This window comes from Anoplophora glabripennis, unplaced genomic scaffold (assembly GCF_000390285.2).
Source record: "Anoplophora glabripennis isolate ALB-LARVAE unplaced genomic scaffold, Agla_2.0 scaffold169, whole genome shotgun sequence".
Classification (NCBI taxonomy): Eukaryota; Metazoa; Arthropoda; class Insecta; order Coleoptera; family Cerambycidae; genus Anoplophora; species Anoplophora glabripennis.
Window position 1 is genome coordinate 160326 of NW_019416320.1, and position 24023 is coordinate 184348.

Sequence of the window (24023 nt, forward strand, 5' to 3'; positions counted from 1 at the left end):
AAACAGTTTTATAGGAATAAGTAATAAAAAACTTAATGTACTTTATACAGGGTGTTCTACAAGCTCTATGGCAAACTTTGACAGCTAGGTGAAGTTCAAACTTTTTTTTTGTTATAAACTAATCCAAAAAATTAAAGGATCAAAAGAATTTCCGAAATTTTTCCGTGATTTTTGAGACTATTTATTTGAAGCTCTAAGATTCTAGTTTTCAGATTTTTCTATCGAAATTTTTTAGGAGCTACGGTTATCATGCAAGTATTTTACAATTTTCCTTTTGTTTTCTTTTCTGAGACCACGAACTTGAAAAATTTTTTCTTTCAGCTAAGCCATTGCATGGACCAGATAGCTTGTTTATTCAGCTTCAATTTCCTTTTTTTTTTAATTTTGATACGACCATTTTTCATCGAAATATCGAACTTTCAATGGAAAAGGATCCTTTTGTCTTCAATCTTCGATATCTTAGCGACAAATAGTCGTACAGAGAATTGAGAGGCAGTTTCGAAATCTTGAATACATTTCCTATAACATGCTGCAGCAACTTTTCGGAAAAATTTGTTTTTCATCTTTTACACGAATTTTAAAAAACAGGAAAAAAGGGTAATTTATGGTTTTTTAGAAAATTGACGGGTAAATTAGAAATATTCACAAAATGACTAATATTAAGCACGACTTTTACAGTTCGATATACCCAGAAAAACCCTGTGAAGTTTCATTTCGATCTAGCAAACCGTTTCTTTGGTTCAAACAGTCAAACCTTTGAAAAAAATTAAAGGGTCATGTTTTTTTGAGGTTAAACACTTCATAATCATGATTAAAATGAAAAAAAATTCCCGAAAAATTGCGGCAGAATGTTATAGGTATTCGAGTTTTCGAAACTGCCCCTCAGTTCTCTGTACGACCATTTGTTGCTGAGATATCGATGACTGAAGACATCCTTTTCCATTAAAAGTCCGATATTTCGATGAAAAATAGTCGTATCGAAATTAAAAAAAAAATGAGGCTGAAAAAACAAGACATCTGGTCCATGCAATGGCTCAACTGAAAAAAAAATTTCAAATCCAAAATTTTTTGGGTGGATATTTTGTATAATTTTTGTAGTTTAAAGATTTCTTAATTTGGTTAATAAATGTTAACTAATAAGCCAGTCATTATAGCTTTTTTCGGGAAAAAAATACTATTAGAAGTTTATCTGCGGAATATTGTTCAGAAACGTGTTATAAACAAAATATCAAAAAATCAACTCGAGACTAGTTGGGAAACTTTGTTAAAACAATGGTCAAAATTATGGAAAAGTGGTTTTTCGACTGGCGTAAAAAAACTGTTATTCATAGAGAAAAAAAGGTTTATACAAAAAAGGTAGGTATTAAATAAATCTGTAAAATAAGACAAGTCCGATTAAATTCCGATAATTTGTTTATGCGCAAGAGCTCAAAAATGGTCGAAATTGTCCGCTTTTTTCAATTGCTAATAATTAATGCAATTTTCATCGCAGACACTTGTAATTCAGGATTTTTGAAGCTTTTTGCACCCTTAATAAGTGGTAAAAATTTCAGCCCAAAAACTTCATTAGCTTGGCGTTGGCGGAATTTGTTATCTAAGAAGATGCTATTTTCAATTCATTTTTCCCAAGCTCACAGGCGTTGTAGGGTTTCGATCATTAGTTGTTTTTGTACCTAAATAGTTGTATTGACATATGCATTTACTGATAATTTAATTTTTCAAATTTAATTTGTTTAAAAATGACTGAAAAAATGTTAATATTTATTACATCGTTAAGCGCGCATGCTAAGCCTCGCCTTCCCCACTCGTTCGCTAGACCAAGTAATAGAACGCATCGCCGCTATCTTCTTTTTCGAAATTAAATAGTTGAATTCACCTTAATGTTAATGTAGGACATGAAAATATAGCTCTTAATGTATACTCTCTCCAAATTTCGGCTCTTAATATTAATAATTAAGGTCACTGCGATTAAATAAATAAAAAAAATTATCTCAGCTTCTAATCAACTTACAACAACGATTTTTTTTTAAATTCGAAGAAAACTAAAGTAAAGAGGTTACTATTTTATTTTATAATAATTACCTATCTTAACAATTTAATAAATATTAACATTTTTTCAGTCATTTTTAAACAAATTAAATTTGAAAAATTAAATTATCAGTAAATGCATATGTCAATACAACTATTTAGGTACAAAAACAACTAATGATCGAAACCCTACAACGCCTGTGAGCTTGGGAAAAATGAATTGAAAATAGCATCTTCTTAGATAACAAATTCCGCCAACGCCAAACCAATGAAGCTTTCGAGCTGAAATTTTTACCACTTATTAAGGGTGTAAAAAGCCTCAAAAATCCTGAATTACAAGTGTCTGCGATGAAAATTGCATTAATTATTAGCAATTGAAAAAAACGGCAATTTTCGACCATTTTTGAGCTCTTGTGCATAAACAAATTATCGGAATTTAATCGGACTTTTCTCATTTTATAGGCTTATTTAATACCTACCTTTTTTGTATAAACTTTTTTTCGCTATGAATAATAGTTTTTTTACGTGAGTCAAAAAACCACTTTTCCATAACTTTGACCACTATTAAAACAAAGTTTCCCAACTAGCCTCGAGTTGATTTTTTAATATTTTATTTATAACAGATTTCCGAACAATATTCCGCAGAGAAACTTCTAATAGTATTTTTTCCCGAAACAGGCTCTTTCATGTCTATAATGACTGGGCTATAACATTTAAACTTTAAACGCAAATAGTAATTATTGTTATGGCAACCAACATTTTTATTCATCAGGCTACTTTGATTGAAATATGAAATTATATTTTTGAAATGCTTGAAATTTCAAAAACAAAAAGAATCGGACCTATGTTCATATAAGAAAAAATGTGTGAAATTAACCCAGCTACAATTTGTCAAAGTTTGTTATACAGCTTGTATCTATCCTCGCGGTTAAAATGCTACTTAATCAGTATTCAATTGTTTTTACGGGAATTAATACACGCTTGTAAAAACCCCAAACAGACTGCGAAACATGATGAAACGTCACTAAATTGAGGTTATGTCGACAAGTTATTTCCCTTCCCCTAAGCGGAAACGTATAAAAAGAGATAGCCACTTACCGATGGTAGTAATAACGATGATGGAATAGAACAAGGACCCCGTGAAGGACCACTGGATCATAGTATCGTTTTCTTCGCCGTCCCACCCGTCCTTAGTAATGGCCTTGAGGAGGGCGTCTTCGAAGGATTTGAGGTGTTTAGATGCTTCAATAATGTAAGTATCATTTTTGAACACAGTCAATATTGTGGTGTAATTCCACAGCTGCTGTATAACTTCTTCTCTGAGAAGGTGTATGCTCTTCTTGACCTACAAAAAATAAATAAATACCTAATGAGAGTCACGCGAACATATACACATATTGAACACGTTTGAACTGTTTGGTAATGTTGCAAAAAATTGTAGTGACATCATTTTGAATAAAGATCTGATCTTGATGATATAAAACGAATATAACGAAATTACAGAGATTTTAATTTCATGTTCTGCGGATTACTTCACCTGTAATTCATTGTCGACTTCTAGGGAAGCAAATGTGTAGGCTCCCAAAACACAATATGATACCACCATAGCCACTAGAGTGATATGGGAAAAAAGACAAGAGATGGTTTTCCACGTATAGTGCAGGAATTTAGAGCAGAAACTTGGAGCTTCATATTCCAACATTTCTGGGTCAGATCTGTAGCGCGACATTTTACGTGAAATTAAATCCTTAAATTTGCAATTTTTTTAATACTTGTAGCCATTCATTTATATTGTCCTACTCCATCAGATGAGTGCACTTCACGTAATTTTATTACCACTACTTAGAAAAATATACGACTCTGGCTTACATTCGCGCCACTTTCATTATTTGTTTTCTTTAAATGTTACGTCTAACTCAACACTCCCTGTGACTTATTTACGAGATTTTATGTCAAGTTCATATTTACTGTTCGATTTTCCTTTTAGCGGAGATCTGCTGCACCGCGATATTCTCGGCATCTAAACGAGACTGGTTCTATTTTCGATAATGTTCATAAAAAGCGGGCGGACTCATATTTACGAATTACAGAAATAGAATAAGTGGTACACTTCGCAACGCTCGTGATTAAAACAAGATTTATTGGTTCTTCTCGAGTTTACGAGGCAGTCAAATAATTGTTTATGGCCGGTTTGTAGTCGTAACCGTAGCAGTAACAGTCGTAACTATCTTGGCTTGGGTAGTACAATCGTCGTTAAGTTCTTTTACCTTGACTAGATAAAATAATACACCACCATCGTCATCGAAAATATTCTTATTGAAGTATTAAATACCACCAGAGGAAAATATATAGAGTTCCACAAGGACGTATTCCATGAACAAAATATCTTCTATTATTAGTATTTTTTGTTGTAGTGTCTCTTTACTTGACGAATATTTCATACCCATTGATAATTTATCAACAATTCAAATCGACAAAACATTGTAATGAATGAAACCATAACAAATATGATAATTAAAATATTCTTGGCGTGCATCGTCATTTTCATTTTTCAGAATTAGTTCACCTGTATACCTTATATTTTGCATTTCACAAGCGAGCCCACCTTTTCACTTCTCGCCTTGGTTTTCAGGATTGCCAATGGAATCTGACGTTTCTGAACGCCAAATATCCCCGAATGACAAGAGTTGCCATATCTGTTTTGCGAGATGGCTGCCGTTTCAGATTTTTTTTCTTTAGGTAGTGTTGTTTGGTGTAGAACATGTTATAATAAAGAAGTGGAAGGTGAAGTTCTGGCTTTCGACCCACAAACGAAAATATTAATTTTGAGTATCCTTTTCAAAGGCGGAAATTTTTATTTCGCAAAACAAAACTGCTTGGTTAGCCAAGGTTTACCTTTATTTTTGTACACTTTTTTGCCACAAAACGCTTCGAATGAATATAATTTCAGTAAATTAAGCAGCAACATGATTACTGCAATCATATAATTAGTTTTAATTGGATAAATTATACATTTAAACGAGTAAAATAGTTTTTTAGGGATCGATGTATGGTGTCTTGTTTTTTAAATAGTTTCAGTAAATATTGTAATAATAATTAGTTATTATCGAGCAGTTAAATCACATTTAACACTTTCAGCAACATTAGAATTTATTTTAGCCTAAATAGTTTCCTTAATGACTATTAGAATGTTTATCGTCAAGTGGAGATCCAAAGCTAAACGATGTCCATTTTATAAATTTATCGTTGGTTAGTGAGCTCAAGGTGAAGAAAGAAGTGACCACTATCCCCGAAGCACCACAGTCTCTTAACCTTCAAAGAGTAAGTACCAATTTAGCTGCCAGGAAAATACTTTTAAATCACGATATTTTTCAGCTAAACACTAGAGTGAGAAATCAAGTAGATGAAAAGAAGAGAATGTTACAGGCAATATCGGCAAACGTCAGTTCCGAGGGCCAAAGTTTGTTTATAGCAATAGCCAAAACGATAAATGAGGTTAGGTGGAGAAATTCCGAAATCGTAATTTGGAATCATGAGGTATGATATGTTTTAATCACCCAAAACGTGTCAATGGAATAAAGATACAATCACACACAATTAAACTTTGTTAGATGGAAGTCCTGCTCTAGAGCTGTTATATTAAATGCTGTGTTATTTCTGATGTCAGTTATAAACAATAGCAAAATTGAAAGTTTAACGATCGTTCTAATGTTCAAAGTGAAAAATAGTTTATTTTTGACCCTGTTAACATAAAAAATATGATTTACATACTTCGGTTAAGAAAACTTGTTCTAGCGTACATTTTGAAAGTATTCTGGTACAACTAACCTAAAAAATTGTTACTGAAAATCAAACCAGCGGGTCTTAGGACTTTATTTTTCATAAATTTATTGTATATTTAGCAAATTACAATGTCACCTTGATAAAGAATCCTCACACCACCTGTTCGGGTCTTCTAGTAGGTCTTTTACAAAATCTCCAACTTTTGTAGAATAGTTTTATATAATCCAATGTAGTGGTTTGTTTTTCACACATAATAATAAGGAATAATTGCAAGGTATTTCAATAAAAAAAACTTCCACAAATTTTGCAAAAACTTCTCACTGCTTGATGAGAACAATTGAAGGCTGGCAATTGTTTCATCATGGCTGTGCAGAAATTTCCAGGTTACCTTGATTTTTTTCGTTATAAAACTATTCAACAAATTTTATCATTAAAAAAATTGTTGAAACAACTTTAACTAAATTTTTTTGAACTTCTTTTAGGTTATAATAAGCCCACCATACCAATTGGAAAATATACAAGGCAACACTACCAGTAAAGAATACGGTTATATAAGGAAAGTGGTAAGTAAACTGAAGTTGATTGTGTTACTTTTAAATTATCGATTGAACGTTTTGTTGCAGGTGGAGAAACACATGAAAGATTTAGGGTTAAATTCCCAGAACTCTCCGGTCTGTCAGAATAGTTCATCGTCGCAATAAGAATCATAGATAATTTCTATATCTAATGCATATACCTCTCGTGCAGTTTTGGTTCGGAACTAAAATATTTTTTTATTTGCATATCAACTAGCGCATTCGGATGTGTAAAATTCATCATACAATCTCAGAACTGTGGATCGTTTTAGTTCAAATTTGATTCTTTATTAAGTTATATTGGAGAATTGTTTAAAAATACCTATAATAGTAGCCAATATGATATCCATCTATTTATTTTATATTAATAAAAATTTAAATTACATTTCGTATTTTTTAATTAAAGAAACGTTGGATAGAAATCAGTAACTGCGTGAGGAAGGAATTGTATATTATTATTTTGTATACATGCCAGAGAATCAAGAATAAATCTCATTTTTCCAGTTGTTTTTTCCTATATACAGGGTGTTTTCGAAAGAAGTAGCACAAATGGTACCGGTGAATCTACAACTAAAAAGAACACATTCTACATAAAAATGACCCTCTTAAAATGTTCGCCCCTTAGGAGATACAGCTTCTCAGTTTCCAAAAAAAATATGGAATAGCTGTAATTTGAAAACCAAAAAAGGTGTAAAAGTCAAATATTACACAAATTTTCTACAAATGCACAATTTCTCAACAATTTTTCGTAAATTTCTGCCCTTTGGAGGGGGTTCAAATAAGCATCCCCTAAATTATTTTTAGCTACAACTTTTTTGTTTGACATAGTAAGTAAGTAAGTAAGTAAGCATTTATTGGTGTTATTACATAAGAAAAATGTTTACACACGTCAAAGAAAAACGGCCAAAGCATACAATTAAAATACAATTCAAAGAGAACCACATCATATTATAAAAACACTCATAAAGTACATAAAGTAGACAACTATAAAATACAAACATTACAATTTGACTTACAATTTAAAATTAGATTAGCAAAATTATGATTTAAAAATTCATCAAGTGTATAAAATGCATTCAATTTAAGAAAGTTTTTCAAGACACCTTTATAATGAATTGGGCATAGATTTTTGACATTGACTGGTAATTTGTTATAAAATCTGATGCAATAATGATTTGTCCCATTTCTAGCTCTGTTCAATCGCAGAAAGTTGTGCCTGATTTGGTTTTTATTCCTGGTTGAATATTCATGAAATGAATTGTTTGACTCAAAACTGATCAGATGTTCTCTAATGAAAACAAGGCATTCAAGAATAAATACACAAGGCAGAGTGAGAACGCCGTATCTAATAAACTGCTTCCTACAGTCAGCTCTATACTGAAGCCCGGCAATGATTCGTATACACCTTCGTTGTAGACTAAAAATTTTTTCTGCATGGCAGGAGTGACCCCAATTAAATATTGAGTAAATCATATTAGAATGAAAAACTGCGTAGTAGGCTGTCAATAAAGTTGCCGTCGAGACAGAATCGGAAAGACTTCTTATAAGAAAAATGATTCTAGATAGTTTCTTGGAAAGCTCAGTATAATTATTGTTATTATTAAGTATATATTCATAAACTGAATATTCAAAAATATATATCAGATCATATACATTTTTTCTTCTCGGACAGTGCGTTGCATGAAGAACCAATATGTCCCTTAAAATTTTTTTTGGAATACAGGATTTGTACGGTTTTTTTCTAGATATACTTGTTAAACCAATTACGATGGTCCAAGGTCCAGTTGGCAACCCATGGCCTCCTGCGAATTACCTACTTTAAAAGTTATTTTTTGAAAAATCATAAATTTTTATTAAAAATCTTACCTTTCATCAATTTATAATGCAAAATATTTTTTATTCAAGCTTAAACCACAGAGTACTCTGTGCTTAAACTTTCAAATTTGAGTTTCTGTTTCAGTTTAAAAATGTAGGAGGCATTGGAAGAGCATGAATATGAAACATTTGCCTTTATATTGATACTGTTGATTAAAAATAGCAAATAATGGACTCTTCTAATTTATTTTCACAATTTCAAAAGTGAAAAACCTTTCAACTTGTTTAATATTTACATTTACACTTGTAATATATGGAAAATCTCATCCTGAACAACCGTTATGAAAGTACCAAAGAAAATATTTCATTTGAAATCGCTTCATATAAGTACTTGTATATTCAATTGAAGATAAACTGTTATAGCAGTTTTATACAGTACGCGCCTGAAGTTTGGAATAAATTCAGTAAAAATGAAACAAATTTTTTTTTTTTGGGAAAAATCCTGGAACAGGTCGATTTTTAATTTAAAAAATACATATTTTAGCATAAAAGGCGATTTTCAACCATCATTTGTTTTCAAGTAATGACATCATCGACATTTTTTTTAAATAGCAACCCCCTATTTTTTTTCTTCTGAAAGATCGTTTCATTGTCGATCCGACACTATTAAAATGTTGCCATCTTACATAGGAAAGTTTTCGAGTAAATGACGATTGATTGTTAGAAAACCCGAATCAATTAAAATAAAGCAAAAACGTTATGCCTGAAGTTTTTTATGGATTATGTAAGTGTAAATCTTTACATTGTGTCACTGTCATACCGACTTTCTAAGTATTGTAAGCGATATAGAAATTATTGTTGAATTTAAAGTATTATGGCACATTTAACTGTCATACAAAGAATTGAAATTTTAATTCTTATCAGATGCGGGGATAAGACTAGAACGCAGCAGGAAGTTTGCAATTTATTTAATGAAAAACATTCAGAACGCCATATCAGCCAATCAACAGTCAGTAAGATAGTATCTAAATTTAGAGAAACTGGCAAGTTTGTAGATATTCCAAAACCTGGACGTCTAAGCGTTAGTGAAGATTACAAACAGAACATTTTGATGAGTATGGTAGATAATCCTCATAATATTTCACGATCGGTTACATTAAACAATGAAATTAGTCAGACCACAGTGCTACGTATCCTGAGACAGGAAAAATATCATCCCTACAAAATTCAACTTGTGCAGGAACTCAATGAAGATGATCCCAACCGCCGCTTACACTTTTGTGAAATTATGATGGATTTATGTCGAGTAAATAGAGATTTACACCGGCAAATACTTTTTTCAGACGAGGCCACGTTTTGTCTCAATGGTACAGTGAACCGTCAAACTTGCAGGTATTGGTGTCAGGAAAATCCTCATTGGATGGCAGAGACACATACCCTACGCCCACAGAAATTAAATGTGTGGGCTGGAATAGTTGACAACAGAATAGTAGGGCCTTTCTTCTTTGAAGGAACCCTTACAGGAGAAAGATATTTAGAGTTTTTACAAAATGACCTTGTTCCAGCGCTTGCAGTAATTTTTCCTAATGATAATGACCCTGATATTCCTGATGACACCATACGGTTTCAGCAAGATGGTGCACCTCCGCACTATGCGCGCCCTGTTCGAGAGTTTCTGGACAATTGTTTTCCCAGGAGGTAGACCGGCAGACGAGGACCGATGGAATGGCCCGCGAGATCCCCAGATCTTACACCCCTGGACTATTTCTTATGGGGCTACTTAAAGTCCAAAGTGTACGTTAATAGACCACATAATTTAGAAGAACTCCAAAATTGTATTATAGAATTTATAGATGAAATACACACAATACCCCAGAATAATTCATAATATGAAAGAAGAATTTCTACACAGACTTGCGTATTGTCAAGAAGCCGGTGGGTGGCAATTCGAACACTTAATTTAATTGTGTTGAATTGTATTTGCTTGACATAGGAGTTGTTATTTTTTTAATGAATAAAATTTACGTTTTCTAACATTCAATCGTCATTTACTCGAAAACTTTCCTATAGGATGGTAACATTTTAATACTGTCGGATCGGCAATGAAACGATCTTTCAGAATCAAGAAAAAAAATATGGGGTTGCTATTTAAAAAAAATGTCGATGACATCATTACTCGAAAACAAATGACGGTTGAAAATCGCCATTTATGCTAAAGTATGTATTTTTTAAATTAAAAATGAACCTGTTTGAAGATTTTTCCCAAAAAAAATTTGTTTCGTTTTTACTGAATTTATTCCATACTTTAGGAGCATACTGATATCGAAGAATTGATAATTTTTTAACCACGATTAATAATTACATGTAATTATTTAATTCGTTGACTGAAAGGTGTAGTGTATAATATAATTAAGAAAATTTTAATTGATGTCATTCTCGTTCATAGAGACGAAAATATACATATAGACAAGGCAAAATCGGCGGCTTCGTATGAAAAATTTAGTGAATTCGATTTTTTGCATAATCACCTCCGTGAGATGTCCCTGAATGAGGATCAAAATGTTACCGGCCGGTAACCTGGTCACAATTTTTTTTAACTAATTTTTTTTAAACAAATTGCAAAAATAACTTGTTTTGCTCCGGAAAAAGTTTTATTAGGTATTTCGGGGTATTCTAAACAAAATAGTTCTTATGCACCATGCTCCTAAAATCAACGGTTTCTGAGTTATAAACAATTTAATGTACGAAAAAATGCAAAAACGGCCATTTTCAAGACTCAAAAACAATAACAAAAAATCAAATTTTTGATGTTACTAAAGTTTAAAAGTAATCTTTAAACATCCCTTGACAAAATACCGAGGAGTTATTTGGTGTAATTACATTGCAATGCGTATTATTTTACCTATTAACAATATACATTTTGACTTGCGCGCCGCGCCGCTCGGGCACTCCACTCTGCGCCGACCTCGTGTATATATTCATCACCTCACTTTTTGATACATTTTAGCAATGCTGAATTTTTATTTATTAAAATTATTTTTTGTTTATTGATATTATAAATTTCTAAACAGTAACAATAATAATAATAACAATAATAATATATCTACTTTACTTAAATAATATCTAATTTTGAATTTGCGAATATCGCAATGAAATTCCCGCGCCGCTATAGGTTAAATATTTTTTCTCGAACGTGTGGAATGGGTATAAACTTAGGAAATATTCCATGTACTTCTGATGTCTTTAAACTACACGTATTAAGAGCATAATTGCAAACGTATATTTGGAAAAATTCAATATACCTACTCTAAATACCAGACGTTGAATATCGAAAATTTCGGTTACAAACTAGATGAAAATGGTGCAGTATTACCCATATTTATGTTTAATAATACCTGATCGATTGATGTAAATGTTTGAAAACATGTAAAACTAAAGCATGTAGTTGTAGAAAAAATAATGTTACTTGTGTTACTTTATGTGGTTGTAATGCAGACGAATGTGAAAATTTTATCCTTAAATAAATATATTTATAAGTTTAAGACATTTTACTCTTTATTTTTTATTTATTTTAAAATATATGTCGAGATATATGAAAAAGTGAGGCGCTGACGGGGTCGGCGCACAGTGGAGTGCCCGAGCGGCGCGGCTCGCAAGTCAAAATGTATATTGTTAATAGGTAAAATAATACGCATTGCAATGTAATTACACCAAATAACTCCTCCGTATTTTGTCAAGGGATGTTTAAAGATTACTTTTAAATTTTAGTAACATCAAAAACTTGATTTTTTGTTATTGTTTTTGAGTCTTGAAAATGACCGTTTTTGCATTTTTTCGTACTTTAAATTGTTTATAACTCGGAAACCGTTGATTTTAGGGGCATAGTGCATAGGAACTATTTTGTTTAGAATACCTCAAAATACCTAAATAAACTTTTTCCGGAGCAAAACAAGTTATTTTTGCAATTTGTTTAAAAAAAATTAGTTTAAAAAAATTGTGACCAGGTTACCGGCCGGTAACATTTTGATCCTCATTCAGAGACATCTCACGGAGGTGATTATGCAAAAAAATCGAATCCACTAATTTTTTCATACGAAGCCGCCGATTTCGCCTTGTCTAATATAGAGAAATGTGACATTCGTATCAGTGGCACGGAAAAATCCTTACTTTCTAATATTTAAGAAGGAAAATCATTTCTCACTCAAGAAGGGATAATTTTTTCAGCATTTTATTTTCTTATTTCTTGTTGCAAAAGATATACTGTTTTATTAATAATCGAATTTGAGATAAAGGTAGATGAACTTCTTGTAATTGTCCCTGCTCTGGACCCCAGATAATATTGCAATACTGAGTAATAAACTAGTTTATAAAATAAATGCTGTGTATATCCTAAGAACTGTTTTTAAAATTTATTTAAAAAAAAATACTCCCCGGCGGGGAATCGAACCCCGGTCTCCCGCGTGACAGGCGGGGATACTGACCACTATACTACCGAGGACTTACATATTCTTTTCTTAGAACTTGGTGACATGCACAGCACATATACTGAGATAAATTGATACATTGTAAATATTTTCAATTATTCATATGGTAACTCTATTTTAATAAATTTGAAATTTGATATAATATCATCTAATTCAACAAAGACCGTGTAATATGTGGCGGTAAATTTGAAAATTATGTCCACATTCTAATCTAAAATCACTGCTGCCATCCTGGTGCCCTTGGATTGGAAAGCCACTGTTGCCAATAGTTGCAACAAATAACGCCTCAAAGCGAGATTAATTTTGCAAAAAAACACCATTATTTCAGCATTTCACTATCCCAATTTTTTTTCTTTGAATTTACTTCTCTCCTATTGTACAAGGTGTGACAAATTATTATCTTTTTGTTTATCAAAATAAATTTTGAAAAATCGATATCAAGTATCAAGATATAGGTGCATGCGGATTCGTGCTACGTTGAACGCGGCTATCCCAGTTCCAGTTACGTAAATCTGTCCTCGCGACGTGACCGTCCATGAAGTGTCAAATGGTGATCGTCAGCCTCTATATTTATTTGAGCCTCTAATTGCATCCCGACGTCTCAAAAACTGGAGGAGTTCGAGCCCTAGGTCAAAATGTTATCGGTCTACAAACAAACGTTCTCTTCGGGTCTGCAAAGGTCAGTACAGTTCTTGACATATTTGATAAGTTATCAGTGGAAACTCTTTTGAACTTTGCTTATCAAATGACCCACATTTAGCATATTTATAAATACTGGAGGATGATCTACGGTCTCAGATTAGGTATCTGGAGTTTTCGAGTGCTTTTGCTTGGGAAAATGCTTAAAATCGCTGATGTTTTGGGGGTGGGTTTTGTGGAAAATTCCACTGAAATTTGGAGTGCAATAAAATCGATATGTCATCGTTTTATCACTTTGTTTTCAATTATACGGTTCATTATTGAACACTTGCCAGATCAACTACTTAATTAAGAATTTATTTTAATTAACGTCATTATAAAGGATAAGTATGTAACAGCTAATGGATTAAATTAGTTGTTAATAAATTCTAACTGGAATCATTATTTTTATGAAAGTTGTACGAAGGTTTTTGCGGTGGTTTCATTCATTGTGTCACAAACCTTGTAAATATTTAAAATTACCTGGATACAACCAATATTTTGACAAAAAAATCGATTTTATAGATAACAGTAATTATATTTAAAAAAAGTTAAAAATATTATCGTTAATGATTTGAGTAGTGTCACAAGACTCAAACTTTATATTTGTTTATTTCTGTTGTCTGTTCAAAGTTCAGATCTAAATATAAGCAACCCTTTCCCGTTTTCTTAAATTTAATTTTGACATTGCATAAAATGCAACAAATAGGTTATTGGAGATATTTATATGTTTCTAATATTAGACTTGTTTTGATAGAATACATCGTGAAGTTGGTATCTTATTATCTTTTTCTTAAACATTTTCAGTTTCTCAACAATAAAGTCAATAAGGAAATAAAATATTAAAAATTAAAATATTTTCATGAGATACCAGATTTACCAATAAACAATTTTTGGTGCAGTACTTTGAAAAATATATTGGCAACTCTTAATATGCATTGGTGTATTTTGAGTTGCATAAACTGAGAAATTAGAGAAAGATTTAAAAATAATTTCCTTTATTGACAAATAAATTTTTGAAGCCCTGAAAGAACCATACAAATATTCTGAGAAACTTTTTCCTTATCGTCAAAAATAATCATTTTCTGTGATTGAACTTGTACATTATTGCTATAATTAGGAGAGATATATGAATATACACCCTATCACCATGTTCAAATTTTAGGACCATAAAGTCAACACAAATGTGATACTTGATTTATTTGTTCCTAAGTTAGCAAGTAAATATATTTGAATCTGTAAATATATAAGAACTTATTTTATTTGACAAGTGATTGAATTGAATTCAATTGATGATATTTTTAAAATGTCCTCCTCTCTTTTGAACACAAAGTCTGTAATCGTATGCCGGTAGATGAAGTAACAATTATTTTTAAACTGATGATATTCCGGGAAGCAACTCTGTGAACTAATGCTGCAACCAACATTGATTTATACCCGCAATCAAAGATTCGGAAGAAGAAAGTTACAAAACCCAGCAGATGATGCTATAAAACCGGAAAATTTAAATTTTCGAGTATTTAATCAGCAAATACTGGAAACACAAGTGTCCATATTATAATTATTTATTGTATAAGTGTTTTAAATAGCATTTTATCCACATAAGAAAAGAATGTTTAAACGCGAGAATGTAGTTTGAGCGTTTAATATTCTTAAGTGGATTAATGGCAATTAAAACAAATGCAATATAGCGTTTTAACCATAATCACATCCCAATCATATTTGTGGAGTCAGAATTATTGGAATTTAATAAAAAAATATTCGCATGGCTTGATATTTCTTTCTAATACTCAATGAAACATGGTAGGTTTTGTTATACCTACTGGTTGCTATGGTACATTGTTTATTATTAATTATTTAATAAACAATTCTGTCTCAATTTGGTAAAAATCCAAGAAAGTAATTGTGTTCCTGTGGCTGTTTTTGAAGACGCTCAAGAAGCAATTTTCCATTTATTGCCAGCAATGTCAGCAAAATCCAGGGAATATTATGAAAAAGTGCTCGCCGAATATAACGAATTGAGGGAAAAACGGAGAGTAATGACAATAAATGAAAAAGTCATGCTATCGTATTTTTTAAATTTGAAGAAAAAATATGCAATTTATCTATGTGGTCGAAGTATTCGATATTGAAGGTCTACAATAATATAGATATTGGAAAATATAATAAGCTTACTGCTTATTTGAAGAGTGAATCGAGAGGATACAAAGCAAAAAAGCTGCAGTATTGGAAAGAGCACATATTGTAGAATTTTTGACTGGGACTTCCGATAAAGAATATTTAATGATTAAGATAATATCTCTTTACCTTTTACATGTTGTGAGGTATATAGAGGACTTTGAATTATTTTAGGTTGCACTAATAATGGGGGTTTCTAGTGCCTGTTGATGCTGACTGACGTTGGCAGTTACCACTTATTTAAATACCTAGCACCAAGACGGGCATTTCAAGAAAAGCGTGAATGCTGTTGAAATATGCAGAAAATATATTTCTCTGCGCCCAATTCGCCTACATCTTTTTACATCAATCAAAAATGTACTTCTCAGTCTGTTGGAATCAACACATTGGCAAAGGTACCCTCAATAGTTGCTTCATTCCTGGATATCACAAATCGAGAAGCATATACTGGCCATTGTATGAGGGGCACTTCAATAACTGTATTGGCCAATAAAAGTGGTGATCTTACAACCATCAAACGGCATGGTGGATGGAAGAGCTCCTCTATAGCAGAAAGTTATGTTGAGGAGTTTATATTTAACAAACTTGATATTGGAAGGAAAATCCAAGGAAAATATTGCTGTTCCTTACAAAAAGAGATATCCGTCACTTGTGCAAATTCTTCACAAACTTTGGCAGTTATGCGTTCCGAAAATGATGGCAACAATGCTACAAGGGTTGTTATTAACGGAAAGGAAGTTGAATGTGATAAAACAAAAAACGAAATGTCTATTACTATAAGTGTAAATGTTAATCCTAATAAGTAAATAAATTAAATTTGATTTATTATTTTTTCATTATTCTAGTAGTGAAATAAAGTTACTTTGTTCCACTAGTGGATAAAGTATCTCTTTCATAGGTGTGGATAAAAGTCCGTTTATAAGGTGATTGTGAATAAAATAGTTTTAATTTTTAGATTGTTCATTATGTTTAATTGACATTATTAATAAGATACACGATTTACAGACTATTATAGTTATTTAATAATAATGATAAAATGCAAACAAGGGTTTAAATAAAATATTTTAGCAATGTTACATCATTTTTAATCCAAAAATAAAAATGTTCTATATCTATCTATCTTACAGGAAATTACTTCTCTGTTGTCCACTTCATCTATAATAAACCGCATTGAATAATATGTAATATTTTAAAAATCAATAGAGTTATCAGAAATGGAGAAGATCACGAACCAATATTTAAAGTTATAGTAAATTGAATCTCAACAAGTATCATATAAGTATACATTACAACATAAAGCAAAGCCATACAATGGGTGGTAGTTAATTAGGTGAACGTGTGAATACAGATCGCGCCACCGTAGAAGTAGTCACTTCCAATCTTCTCCCTAACTTTTGCACACAGTATTTACATTCACCATTCTTGTTTTATTCTTATTTTGATTTAATTCTGTTATATGCTGAATATGCCCAAATAATTGCTTTGAAATGAAAATGTAGAGAATTATTTTTGGATGATCTGCTTAAATAATACTTTTTGGTTAAGAAGTTTGTATTTGGTTTACAGATTTAAATCTATTTATTCTTTATAATTTAATGGACTTATATCTTTGGAACAAATAAGTCAACCTACAATTATTATGATTTTTCGTCTTCAAATTACACCTAATTTATGCCCTTAAATTTAAAACGACGATGCGGGACACCTTGTCAATGACGACTGTCACCAAAATAATATAATCGTTCTCTTTATTTCATTATTTCTTTCTGTCCTTAGATCCGGCATCAGATGCATAGGGTCCGTTTTATCCGATCTAAACATCAATGATTTCGGTGTAAAGAATGAACCCGTTCTAGAATACCTCAAAGGTTCCAAGGAACAAAAAGAACTCTCCGCCTCTCTGTCTGAAACCGCTTGTAATACAGAAGATGTTCCGATTGTAATAGGAGACAAAGAGTACAGGACGAACGATGTCCGTTACCAGGTCGGTAAAACTAGACACATTTGTTCTTGGATGGCAAAACAACTTGTTTTGTAGGTTATGCCGCACGATCACCAAAAGAAAATCGCCAAATTCTATTACGCAGACACAAATCTACTTAAAAAGGCCATTGACACCGCTACTGAAGCACAAAAAGAATGGGACCAAGTACCTATTTCCGAAAGGTGTGGCGTTACATTTAAATATTATGATACTATTAATCTCACCTTCTCGTTTTAGGTTACGTATCTGGGAAAAAGCAGCAAGTCTGATGGCAGGGAAGTATAGGGCGAAATTGAACTCTACAACTATGCTGGGACAGGCGAAGACCATAATTCAAGCCGAAATTGACTCGGCAGCCGAACTTATAGACTTTTTCAGGTATACTAGATTATCTTAGTTGTTTTCAATAATTATTTTGCATATTTCAGGTTTAACGCTTACTTCTTGAAAGAGGCGACAAAATATCAGCCAATTTCAGAAAATCCTAAGATTACGAAGAATTCCATGAGGTATCGCGGCGTCGACGGTTTCATAGCTGCCGTCTCTCCCTTCAATTTCACCGCAATTGGTGGCAATTTGTCGTACACTCCGGCCTTGATGGTAAGTCAAAAGGAAAATTAACACATTTGTACGAGGGGTTTTCTGTTTCACTGTTAAAGAGGAAACATTTTTATTGCCCACGGTAGTTATTCCTCGCATTTATGTTTTCAGGGCAACGCCGTGCTGTGGAAACCCAGCGACACAGCACTGTTGTCCAACTGGACCATTTTCAAGGTCTGTCAGGAGGCCGGGGTGCCACCGGGTGTGGTCAATTTCGTCCCGGCAGACGGGCCCGTCTTTGGGAATACCATCACGGCCTCGCCCAACCTGGCAGGCATCAACTTCACTGGAAGCGTCCCGTAAGCAGAACTGTTTTCCTCGGGTTACCGTTTGAACGTAGACGTTCCTCATAAGTTTTCTTACAGCACCTTTTCGACGCTCTGGAGACAGGTCGGCCAAAACATTAACATATATAGGAACTTCCCCCGCTTGATCGGGGAATGCGGCGGCAAGAATTATCACTTTGTCCACCCATCGGCCGACGTTATGACCGTCGTGAAGGGTACGATCAGGAGCGCCTTCGAGTTCTGCGGGCAGAAGTGCAGCGCCTGCTCCAGGATGTACGTATGCGAATCCTTGTGGCCAAAGGTGAGGTTTTAGCTATCGTTTTTGCAGTTTTTGTTATTAGTTTCGCACAAGTTTAAAAACCAAAAATTAGTATTTTAAGGTACAAATAGTTAATAAATAAAACTTCACAGGAATTTCTATGGCAAAGTTAATACAAATAAAAAGAAAACTAAAGATACATCAAAAAAGTTAAATTTTTTACGCAAATAAATACGCAAAGCTTACTAAAAACTGTTTAATGTGTTTAAATTAACTTAATATCTTTAAAATAAACTTGTTGTATTTGTTGTTTTATATGTTTAAAAAATTTAAATTTCCAGATGTAAGTATTGAAAAGGCAGACAATATGTGCTTACAATTTTGGCCCTTTCTGCAACACCCTGTATTATACGGGTAATTTTGAACCCTTAAAGTGCATCGCAGACTACAAAATTTTGTTTTAATTTTCTATTTTGCAAGAATTGATTGACAAAAAAAGAATAAATGTTTAATAATAATGTAAAATACTATTATACGAGCGCGTCGAACTGCTTCGAAAACTTTAAAGGCATTTTTCTCAAAACACGACTTTTTTAAACGGCATGCAGCATAATTCCAACAACTTTCATTTCATTCACTCCAAATTTTGATTAGACCATTTTATACTATTTATATATACAGTGTGGCGTGTATAATCTATAAAAATTAAACTACAGCTTCCTAACGATATTAGTAATAGAAAAGTCTTATACAAAAAGGTTAAATTTTTACTTTTTTTTTTCGTAAATTAAAGTTCAATTATGGATCAAATTTTCTCTGGAACGGTCCTGTCCGTGTGCTGTACGATGAGTTACGTGCTGTAGACCAGCCGCGTAAACAAATTGTCACGTCATTGAAAGATAAAAAGATACTTCTCAATTTTTGGGGAATTTTTCAATGCAAAAGGACAAATGTAAAGCGTCCAATCCATCGCTGAGGAAACATTTCATCCAAAAGTATTGTTACTTCTCGAGTCATGCGAAGAAGCTCTATTTTGAAGATAAAACGTGTGCTCAAACTTGTAATGCTACATCGTCCAATAATTCAGGCAACCGGTTCTCCAAAAAATCAGCATAATTATGTCAGTCCATTTAGTCGTCCTTCACAGAAATAGGGACCCACAAGTACATCGCCTATTATGCCAGCCCAAACATTTACCGAGAACTGATGTTGAAAATGAGTTTCCCTAATCGCATGAGGATTTTCATCGGTCCATATGTGCATATTATGGAAATTTACTTCATCACGGGTAAATGTCGCCTCATCTGTTACACAAACATAAGCAGGAAAGTCTACTTGATTGGCACATTGCCATAAAAACCATCTGCACAAATGCATTTGTTGATTACAATCCGGGGGTCGTCGAGTACTAATTGTGGGGTCTTCGTCAAGATTTTCCAACACTGCATCTTCAACATTAAGGTTCACTTGCTGACCACGTCCTTCTCCTCGAGGAATAACTCTTCTAGTGTCTCGCAGCCGCTGAACGCACTGTAAGATTGTATTTGCACATGGGGGGGTGACGTTGTGGCCATCGTTCCCGGTACAACCTAGTCGCCGCGAGCGCATTTTCTCCGGCTTCACCATACACTAACACCATATCGACACGTTCGAAAATAGTAAATGCATTTTCTCGGTTCATTGTAAATCTAATTTGTGCACAAACTAAAAAATTAAGCAAAGTAAGAAATAAGAATCTTATTTTTAATGTAATCGGCACGCTATTCTTATTTTTTACTTCTTTATAAACATTACACTGTCTATCGTGGAATTACAAAATAAAAACTTTTGTCTGGAATCTTTCACTTTTTAACACTGAAGGGTCAATGGATGATGCTTAATATTTAATAATTAAGCGAATAATGAATTCAATACAAATACAAAATCAGTTGACGGCACAAATTTTTTGACAATGTAACCTAACCTTCTCTTAGTATTACTATAGCATTAGTATTACTACAGTAGTATTTTTATAGTATTAGATTATACCGACTTAAATTATAAGGTTGCATCTTGGGTCGCATAAAAACATTTCCAAAGTTTTTAATAATTATCACAGGGTCGGCCTTCATTTTCGTTGAATAAATGAACTTTAATGTACGAAAAAAAACGCGAAGATATAACTTTTTCGTATAAGACTTTTACAAATATCAGGAAGCTGTAGTTTAATTTTTATAGATTTTACACACCACACCCTGTATATATATTTTATGAACACTTAAAGATGTGATTAATAACATTTGTGAATATTATTATCCTCTTACTATTCTCTCCATTAAAAAAAATTGAAAAAAATCGCTTTATTTTAGAATTTTGCAGTGGTGTCACCCCTTTTTTTTTTGTGGAAATATACAGGCGGATTAAAAAATTCAGTACAAAGAATTTAGGAACATATTTTTCAGATCAAAATAAGACTTTTTTTCCTATAAACGAGAGTCCAAAATAAATTTTAAAATTTTTCACCGTAAGTATAGTTATAAAATTTGAAAATATGGTGTGCATTTAACTCTTTATCAGCCAATATCTCGGAAACAGTTGGTCTGAGAAATTTCGACCAAGTATACCTTTTTTGTTTAAAATTGATAGAGGAATAAACGCACTTATACGAAACGTCAATGTACAGGGTAGCAAAAACATTAGGGCCAATTTAATTCAAGTGTACCCTTATAGGTGGCGCGCTCTACAAGCAGCGTCAAAACCAATGATATATTTAAATTTACCATCCTAAAAAACCACCGTACCCCAAATTTTATGCGTATATTTGGAAATTATTCCTAGAAAATTTAAAAAAATAAAAACTGACACCCTGTATATCGAAAACTAAGCATTTGTGGACACACGTTTATAGGAAAAAAATTCTTATTTTGACCTCAAAAATACGCCCCTAAATTATTTGTACTGAATTTTGAATCACCCTGTACATTTTTATGTATTTATTTATTTACACAATGGTTCAATAACGAAAACTCATATTTTTTAGAGCATGACAAAATGACAGAATTAATATTGGCGATTAACAAAAAGAATTCCAATTTTTTTAGATAAAGGAGGGATTACTAGAAAAACTATGTGATCTGAAAATTGGGGACCCGACGGACGTAAAGACGTTCACGTCTGCCGTCATAGACAAAAAGGCCTTCGACAGGATAAAAGGATATATAGAGCACGCGAAATGCTCTAATAACCTCGAAATTATCGGTGGGGGCAAATGTGATGACAGGTAACAGATAGAAAAAAATCTACAAGGCGAATACTTAGCATAAATTTTTCCAGTGTCGGTTACTACATCGAACCTACGATCGTCCAAACGGAGGATCCAAAAGATAGGATCATGACGGAGGAGATATTCGGGCCCCTTCTCACCATTTACGTCTACCCGGATTGTAAACTTGAAGAGACTTTAGATCTCGTGGGAACCACCACACCGTTCGCATTGACCGGTGCCATCTTCGGGCAAGACGAGTAAGTATATGACCACGACCTCTTCGTTTTCGAGTTTTAATCGTTTGACGTTTGGATATAGAAACTGGTTGAGGTGTGCATTGGAGGAACTAAAAATGTCGGCGGGTAATTTCTACATTAACGACAAATCGACGGGAAGCGTCGTGGGTCAACAACCGTTCGGAGGAGCAAGGATGTCAGGTGAGTGATATAAAATAGTTTCGGTTAATTTCAACCGATAACGATCACACCGTTTTTAGGTACAAATGATAAGGCGGGAGGCCCCCACTACCTTCTACGGTGGGGTAATCCCCAGGCGATCAAAGAGACCTTCGTCCCGTTGACGGAAATTGAATATCCCTATATGAAACAATAACTCTATCTTAAGGTTAATTGTAAATTTATTAAGTTGTAGTCATAATTTTCGGCCCAGTATATTTTTTCTACCCGTTCAAAGTATTATTTTAAAGTCTTATCTTACAATTAGGATTTTGTATCTAGTTGAACAGTCCCCAACGTTAGCGGCGGAGCAGAGGCAGCTGCCGTGACGATTTGAAGTTACGTTACCATTTGTCGTGTGATAGTTAATTTTTCGGCGGAGGGGACGGCCGAACGTTTACAAAATTTTCGGTATTATTCGCGTTAGAGTGTAACGACAGACAATATTATCTTATATGACTAAATGTACGATTGAAGTTTTCTTTTTATAACTGTTATCACATATCTGTGTAAAGGTGAATATGTACGTAATCTTACTTGATCCATGTACCGTACTATTGAATAAATTTAATTTATCTCGTGTTTCCTCTGGGGAAACTGTGTTGTATGTCTCGTCACCCGTGAAAAAAGGCAACAAAATTGTCAAGTAGCAATAAAGGCTTTGTTGTTTTAGATTAAATCGTTTCATTTCACATTCCAGAACAGAAACGTGTCTCAGAAGTGTAGATTTACGAGGAAAAATCAAATATTAACCAACATTTTTTTCCCAACACTGGTGAGGTAATCTAGTCGCCTTGCCCACCCGTTTTTAGTTGAGTGAGGGTGTCAGGAGTGGGAGAAATCACTCGACTGATTCCATTGACTGATTTTGTCATCAGTACCACCATGTCGAAGCAGTAGGCCAATCAAATAAAATTTTGACTTGAAAAAATTCCTATCCATGATATTATTGTAAAATTGTCTAAAGGAACATAACACAAGACATCTCTCATCTCGTGAGTCAAAAAATTAGCTAAAAAGGCTAACTTTTCTATTTAAACAAATAAGTGAGGAAAACAGTTTTTTCACTTTGCAGGGAAAACCATCAATTTTAGCGAAAAGTGACTCTCAGACAGCTTATAGGGAGTAAAATTATCTACAAAATGAGACTTGTTAAATTAAAATCGGTTAATAAACAAAAAAGTTNTCTCAAATGGTTGGAAACCACCAGTGTCCCACTTACCCCTCTAAGTCGCATATTTTTCTGTTCAATATTTTTGCCTGAATTTTATTACCGCGGGTTTTTGGGGTTGCTGATTACGAATCAAAAGTCCGAATTCGAAAATTCCTGAATAAAAAATGGCATTCGAAAATTGAAGATTATGGCTGAAACTTAGTCGGTGGTTTTAAAAGTCACCAATCGCGAATACAAGATTTTAATTCGGAAATTCTTAAAAATAACCACTATGGCGGATTGAAAAGTACCGTAGAAATTGGTATTTATCCACCCAAAGAAATGCGTTATAAATGTTTAAAAAATTAAATCATTTGAGTAAAGAATAGGCAGGAAAGTAGATAAGATAGGCGGGTTCTGGACCAGAAGTGACGTCACTTCCATGCCGCCATGATACTTCTTGCAGCTCGATGGACGCTGGCCATTGACGTCACTTCTGG

The 24023-nt window shown here is 33.1% G+C and overlaps 3 protein-coding genes and 1 non-coding gene across 5 annotated transcripts in view; 2 read left to right on the plus strand and 2 right to left on the minus strand.

Annotated features, from left to right (window-relative positions):
• The window catches only part of LOC108903740, a 48986-nt gene extending 44921 nt beyond the window's left edge, over positions 1–4065 (minus strand). For both annotated transcript variants that reach the window (XM_018706026.1, XM_018706025.1), the window contains exons 1-2: positions 3566–4065; positions 3127–3373 (exon numbers count right to left, since the gene is read on the minus strand). In XM_018706026.1, coding sequence (XP_018561542.1) covers positions 3127–3373; positions 3566–3757 — 439 coding nt within the window. In that variant the 5' untranslated portion in view covers positions 3758–4065. The remainder of the gene's footprint in view (positions 1–3126; positions 3374–3565) is intronic.
• A 651-nt stretch (positions 4066–4716) lies between these two features.
• On the plus strand, positions 4717–6771 carry LOC108903743 (protein LSM12 homolog). Its single transcript, XM_018706029.1, has 5 exons — positions 4717–4857; positions 5216–5349; positions 5404–5565; positions 6294–6374; positions 6435–6771. The coding sequence occupies exons 1-5, from the start codon at positions 4737–4739 to the stop codon at positions 6510–6512; spliced, it is 576 nt and encodes a 191-aa protein (XP_018561545.1). The 5' UTR covers positions 4717–4736; the 3' UTR covers positions 6513–6771.
• A 5856-nt stretch (positions 6772–12627) lies between these two features.
• Trnad-guc lies at positions 12628–12699 on the minus strand. Its single transcript has one exon. It is a non-coding gene; the product is annotated as a tRNA-Asp (tRNA).
• Positions 12700–13169: 470 nt separating this feature from the next.
• Positions 13170–23044, plus strand: LOC108903749 (delta-1-pyrroline-5-carboxylate dehydrogenase, mitochondrial). Its single transcript, XM_018706040.1, has 11 exons — positions 13170–13364; positions 17318–17525; positions 17580–17707; positions 17763–17903; positions 17954–18125; positions 18237–18424; positions 18491–18713; positions 21752–21930; positions 21984–22172; positions 22234–22352; positions 22412–23044. Exons 1-11 carry the CDS (start codon positions 13321–13323, stop codon positions 22525–22527), a joined length of 1707 nt encoding a protein of 568 aa, XP_018561556.1. The 5' UTR covers positions 13170–13320; the 3' UTR covers positions 22528–23044.
• The last annotated feature ends 979 nt before the right edge of the window (positions 23045–24023 follow it).

What these genes read in the sequence shown, in the direction of transcription:
- LOC108903743 (XM_018706029.1), top strand. Translation starts at nt 4,737, where the DNA reads ATGGCTGCCGTTTCAGATTTTTTTTCTTTAGGTAGTGTTGTTTGGTGT. An exon ending in AGTCTCTTAACCTTCAAAGA is followed by an intron (nt 5,350 to 5,403) that starts GTAAGTACCAAT and finishes GATATTTTTCAG; the next exon opens with CTAAACACTAGAGTGAGAAA. An exon ending in ACGGTTATATAAGGAAAGTG is followed by an intron (nt 6,375 to 6,434) that starts GTAAGTAAACTG and finishes GTTTTGTTGCAG; the next exon opens with GTGGAGAAACACATGAAAGA.
- LOC108903749 (XM_018706040.1), top strand. Translation starts at nt 13,321, where the DNA reads ATGTTATCGGTCTACAAACAAACGTTCTCTTCGGGTCTGCAAAG. An exon ending in GCGAATCCTTGTGGCCAAAG is followed by an intron (nt 18,714 to 21,751) that starts GTGAGGTTTTAG and finishes CAATTTTTTTAG; the next exon opens with ATAAAGGAGGGATTACTAGA. An exon ending in GCCATCTTCGGGCAAGACGA is followed by an intron (nt 22,173 to 22,233) that starts GTAAGTATATGA and finishes GTTTGGATATAG; the next exon opens with AAACTGGTTGAGGTGTGCAT.